This window comes from Eimeria necatrix, genomic scaffold, assembly GCF_000499385.1.
Source record: "Eimeria necatrix Houghton genomic scaffold, Enh_scaff640, whole genome shotgun sequence".
NCBI classification, from domain to species: domain Eukaryota; phylum Apicomplexa; class Conoidasida; order Eucoccidiorida; family Eimeriidae; genus Eimeria; species Eimeria necatrix.
In genome coordinates this window covers 15,001-20,583 of record NW_013654485.1, presented here as the reverse complement: position 1 = coordinate 20,583, position 5,583 = coordinate 15,001, and the positions used below count along the sequence as shown (strand labels likewise).

The following is a 5,583-nucleotide window of genomic DNA, read 5'->3' as shown; positions in this document are numbered from 1 at the left end:
TTTTTAATTGCTTCAAAAAGCCCTAAATATATATTTATTGTGGATTATTTGAATAATTTAATATTCTCGTAAATTATTTGAATAATTTAATATTCTTTTATTTCATTTTTGTGCAAAAAAATGATCAAATGGACCTCCAGTTGAAGAGGCTTGACAGCTCGGGGTGTACGTACACCCCAGCACATGCAGCACCAGCTGCATGCAAAGACCCTCTGCTGCCTTTCCCCATGGGGCCCCCAAAGGTCTCTTCTGCCTCTCGGGGGCCCACAACGACTTGAATACGAACCCTAAACCCTTAATCAGGGTTTAGGGTTTAGGGCTTACAAGGAACTGTGCCGCAGCTGCGCCCCCAGCTTCCGCTCCCCCCCAGGCCGTGCCACCTAGCTAGCTAGCTAGCTAGCTAGCTAGCTAGCTAGCCAGCTGGCAGCAAGCTAGCTAGCTGCCAGCTAGCCAACAGGTAGCTAGCTGGGCAGCTAGCCCAGCTAGCCAGCTCCACAGCTCTAGTAGTGTCCCGGGGGGAGACGGAGAGCTCCAGCTGCAGCAGCCAGCTAGCCAGCTAGCTAGCTAGCTGGCCAGTTAGCTAGCTACCTAGCTAGCCAGCAGAGCAGCTAGCTAGCCAGCAGGGCAGCTAGCTAGCCAGCAGGGCAGCTAGCTAGCCAGCAGGGCAGCTAGCCAGCTAGCCAGCTTGCTGTGGAGAGAGTAGCTAGCTGCTACCTCGCTAGCTAGCTAGCTGCTGCTTCGCTAGCTAGCTACGGGTTCGCTGCTCCTCAGCCTGCTGCAGCCCTGCGGAGCGTGGCTTCTGCTCTTGCTGCTGCAGCTGCTGCTCTTGCTGCTGCAGCTGCTGCTCTTGCTGCTGCAGCTGCTGCTCTTGCTGCTGCAGCTGCTGCTGCGGCAGCAGGTAAGGCTTGGCTGACCATAAACGGGGAACCCAATAGAGACCCCTGAAGCAAAAAGGCAGCAAAGAGACAAACAGAGTCTCCCCTCTAGGCTTAGCAAACGTCCTCTAGGGTTTAGGGTTTAGGGTTTAGGGTTTAGGGTTTAGGGTTTTGTGTCTAGGGCACACCGAGAGGCTTCGTTGCTAGCCCAGCGCTGCTTGTTCTGGACGCAGATGACTTGATCTGCTGCTGCCCCGCTGCTGCTGTTGCTGCTGCTGCTGCTGCTGCTGCAGCTGCTGCTGGGCTGTTCTTGAGTATTGCTGCTGCGGCGCGGCATTGTTACAACTGCTGCAGTTCCTGCTGCTGCTGCACTGCTGCTGCTGCTGCTCTCACAGCAGCAGTTCCCCGTCTCTGCCTCCCTCGCATAGCAGCCGCCGCAGCAGCAGCAGCAGCAACAGCACCTGGGTCAGGGTCAGCAGCAGCAGCAGCAGCAGCGGCAGCAGCAGCAGCAGCAGCAGGGCGAGGCTTGCCTCTGTGTGGCGGCTGCAGCTGCTGCAGACCTGCAGCAGCCTCACGGGGCCCCGCAGCAGCAAAACTGCTTGTTGCCGCCAGCAGCGCCGATTTGCTGCAGCAGCCAGCAGCAGCAGGAACCTGCGAGCTTTCTGCTGCTGCTGCTGCTGCTGCTGCTGCTGGCTGCTGTACAGACACCTCAGGGTGTACAGACACCTCAAAAAAGCGCACAGGAAGCAGCGCCTCCCTGAGACCCCACACGCAAGCTACACAATATGAAGACTTCATGTCAGGGTTTAGGGTTTAGGGTTTAGGGTTTAGGGTTTAGGGTTTGGGGTTTGGGGCCTGCGAAGAGGGGCTGCAGCTGCAGGCCAGAGTGACGGCTGGTGCCAAGAGAAAGGCAGAGCAAACACCCACGCACCCCTGCAAACCCTAAACCCTAAACCCTAAAACCTAAACCCTAAACCCTAAACCCTAAACCCTAAACCCTACCGCTGGCCTGCTCTGATGCTCAGGGTTTGCTCGAAGCGGCCAGGCCTCAGCAGCGCCTCGTCGAGAGAGTCCACGCGGCTGGTGGCGGCCATTACCAGCACTGGCCTGCGCATAAACCCTAAACCCTAAACCCTAAACCCTAAACCCTAAACCCTAAACCCTAAGCGGTGAGGCCTACGTCCTAAAGCCTAGACCCCGATCGCTGCTCTATGAACCTTGAAAAGGAACAGGCGGGGGAGCAAGAGGCGTTGGAATGCGGAACACGCTGCGGAAATAGGGTTTAGGGTTTAGGGTTTAGGGTTTAGGGTTTAGGGTTTGGTATCTTCCAGTGGCACAAAGTACACGTTGTTCCTTTCCAGGCCATCTATTAGCGCCAGCAACTCCTTGAGGAATTCAACACGCTTTTGGCAGTCCCCAGCTGCGCCACATTCACTCAAACCCTAAACCCTAAACTCTAAACCCTAAACCCTAAACCCTAAACCCTCGATGCGGACCACTAGCCCAAGCTCTCCGCCTTCCCTGCTTCGCCTTGCAGCTAAAAGCAGCAGCAGCTGCCGCCTAAACCCTAGCGGGCCCTCCCAATGTTCCTGCGCCCTGTTCCCTAAACCCAAAACCCTAAACCCTAAACCCTAAACCCTAAACCCTAAACTCACAGCCAGTGCCGCCGAGGGCCCCAAACGAGTCGAGGTCGCCTATGAAAAGGGCACAGGGGGCCCCCCTGGCTGCCTTCTCAAACCCTTGTTGCAGCTCTTTAAGTTGGGGGGCCCCCAAGCAGCAGCAGCAGCAGCAGCAGCTGCTGCTGCTGCTGCAGCAGCAGCAGCAAAAGCGCAGGCCCAGCCCGTCAGCGACCCGCCGTGCCACCAGGGCCTTGTCTGCGCACACAAACCGCAAACCCTAAACCCTAAACCCTAAACCCTAAACCCTAAACCCTAGGCATCAAGCGTTCCCGAAGCCCCTGCAGCAAAAGGCCTTCTCTGGGGTTTTGCTGGAAGCCTGAAACCCTAAACCCTAGGAGCCCCAAATCCTACAAGCTGCTGCGTCCGCCTCAAACCCTAAACCCTCGTAAACCAGTTTACTACTCTAAACCCTAGCAATTAGCTTGAAACCCTAAACCCTTGTAGCCCGCGGGCAAGCCCTAAACCCTAAAACCCCTCTCAAACCCCAAACCCTAGAAACCCAGTCTCAAACCCTAAACCCTAGTACGCCTACCTGTGCCTGGCGGCCCCTCAAGCAGCAAACCCCTCGGGGGTTTGGCGTCCTGCGCAAACCCTTTTTTAGGGTTTGTGAGCAGCAGGGGCCCCTGCAGCATGCGGGGCTTCAGGGGCCCCAAAACCCCCACGTCTGAAGAGGGGGCCCCCCTTCTTAGGGGCCCCCAGCTGGCTTTGCAGCAAAACACTGAGCAGGCACAAGCAGCAGAAAGGGTTTAGGGTTTAGGGTTTAGGGTTTAGGGTTTAGAGCTCAGGGTCTGGGACTCGCAAATGAGGCTCCGCCGATTAGGGTTTAGGCTGGGTTTTCGCAGGACCAAGTATCCGCTGCAGCGCAGCCAGACTAAGGACTTAGGGTTTAGGGTTTAGGGTTTAGGGTTTAGGGTTTAGGGTTTACCGGCGAGAGCAGCAAGTCCACTGAGGACAGCCAAAAGAGTCAGGGCCCTGCAAGAAGCAGCCCGCGGCCCAGCCCGCAGCACCTGCACTCGCAGCGAGCCCCCAGCAGCAGCAGGGCCCGTGATGGCAGAGACAAGCAGCTGCGCCACCAGGGCCTCAGCACCCGGCAGAACTCTTGCGAAGAATTCTGTGGGGCCCCCCAGCTGCTGCGCAGGCCCTGGGGGGCCCCCACTCTGCAGGGGGGCCCCCCGGGGGGCCCCCTCCCCGGGGGGCCCCCCTGGGGGCCCCCCGGGGGGCCCCCCTGGGGGCCCCCCGGGGGCCCTCAAGGCGAAGTAAACCAGCTGCCCCGCTGCACTCTGCTGCACAGTCACTTCGCGCAGCTGCTGCGCCCGCAGCCACAGCAAAAACTGGGAAAAGGGGGCCTCCTGGGGGCCCCCCAGGGGGCCCCCCCGGGGGCCCCCCCGGGGGCCCCCCTGGGGGCCCACGGGGGGCCCCCCTAAAGGAAACAAGTGGAGGGCCCCTGCTGCTGCAGCAACGCCCCCCACCAGGGCCAGCAGGTGACCCCGACGCCAGAGGCCCAGCCCCCGCAGGGGGCCCCCCGGGGGCCCCCTGAGGGCCCCCCTGAGGGCCCCCCTGAGGGGCCCCCAGAGGGGCCCCCAGAGGGGCCCCCAGGCCCTGAGGGGGGCCCCCCAGGGGGGCCCCCTTAGCAGAGGCTGCGTGGGGCCTCGGGCTAATATAGTGGAGAGCCGATGGGCCCAGATGGAGTCCCAGGGGCGGCGGGAGAGGACGCGGCAGTAGCCCAGCTGCTGCAGGGCCCGTGCTGCTGCTGCTGCTGCTGCTGCTGCTGCTGCTGCTGCTGCTGCTGCTTGAGATGAAGGCGCTGGGGCTCCAGCTTCTCTTCTTACAGACTGCAGAAATCGAGGCTGAGAGGAATGCGCAATGAAGGGGGGGGGGCCAGAGATTGAGATGTCGCTGCTGCTGCTCCTGCTGCTCCTGCTGCTGCTCCTGCTGCTGCTTCTGCTGCTGCTGCTGCTGCTGCTGTGGCTGCTGCGGTTGCGGATCTTGCTGCGACTCCTGCTGCTGTTGCAGCACGTGTCGCTGCTCTTGCTGCTGCTCCTGGTGCTGCTCCTGCTGCTGCACCGGGTGATGCTCCTGCTGCCACTCTTGGTGTCTTTCGCGCTGCTGCTGCTGCTGCTGCTGCTGTTGCTGCTGCTGCTGCTGCTGTTTCGCTGCAACGGCTGCCCTGGCTTAACGGCATTCATAGTCGGGCCGGCGCTGGGTGGCAGAGGGCTTCCTCAACAATGCACACAGCAGCAGCAGCAGCAGCAGCAGCAGCAGCAGCAGCAGCTGCAGCAGCAGCACCAACAGCAGAAGAACTGCTGCTGCTGCTGCTGCAGCAGCAGAAGACGCGCTGCTGCCTCAAGTTGCTCCGTCAGCTAGCTCTACATACTGACGAAGGCAACTCACTTCAGTTGCTGCTGTTTTCCCAGTAGTTGCTGCTGCTGCTGCTGCTGCTGGGGTTACTGTTGTTGCTGCTGTCCTTGTTGCCGCTGCAGCTGTTGCTGCTGCTGCTGCTGCTGCTGCTGCTGCTGCAGTTGAGATGTGCTGCGAGCCGGGGGGCCCTGCGGCGAGTCAGCGCGGGGAAAATGATAGAGTGGAACTAAAGAGGTTTGTTCTATTGTTGTTGCTGCTGCTGTTGCTGCTGCTAGCAAGCAGTACATGTGCTGTTGCTGCTGCTGCTGCTACTGCTGCAGTTGTTGCTGCTGCTGCTGCTGCTGCTGCCGCCGCGGCCCCGCATGTCGGGCCCCACACAAGGTGTCCGTTGGCTCATATTTAAAAGCTGTTTTGTTTAAAAGTGTTTTTTTTCAACAAGACATTGAGAAGATAAACGTGGAGAGCAGCCTGGCGCTAAACCCTAAACCCTAAACCCTAAACCCTAAACCCTAGGGCTCCAAGCATCGATGACCAGACAGCGGTCTCTTTTCTCCAGGCACTAGATCAAAGGTCCAGGGCCTAGGGTTTAGGGTTCTGTGTAGGGTTTAGGGTTTAGTGTAGGGTTTAGAGTTGGTATGCGATTTACGGCTTGGTTTAGGGTTTAGGGTTTA

General features: G+C 59.4%; 1 protein-coding gene across 1 annotated transcript; it reads right to left on the bottom strand.

Annotated features, from left to right (window-relative positions):
- Window positions 1-745: 745 nt before the first annotated feature.
- ENH_00068180 (Membrane AAA-metalloprotease, related) lies at window positions 746-5,309 on the bottom strand (the record flags this gene model as incomplete). Its single annotated transcript, XM_013582420.1, has 10 exons — window positions 746-909; window positions 1,064-1,198; window positions 1,337-1,632; window positions 1,878-1,982; window positions 2,220-2,295; window positions 2,531-2,749; window positions 3,480-3,974; window positions 4,024-4,721; window positions 4,929-5,100; window positions 5,225-5,309. The coding sequence occupies 10 exons, from the start codon at window positions 5,307-5,309 to the stop codon at window positions 746-748; spliced, it is 2,445 nt and encodes an 814-aa protein (XP_013437874.1).
- Window positions 5,310-5,583: the final 274 nt, after the last annotated feature.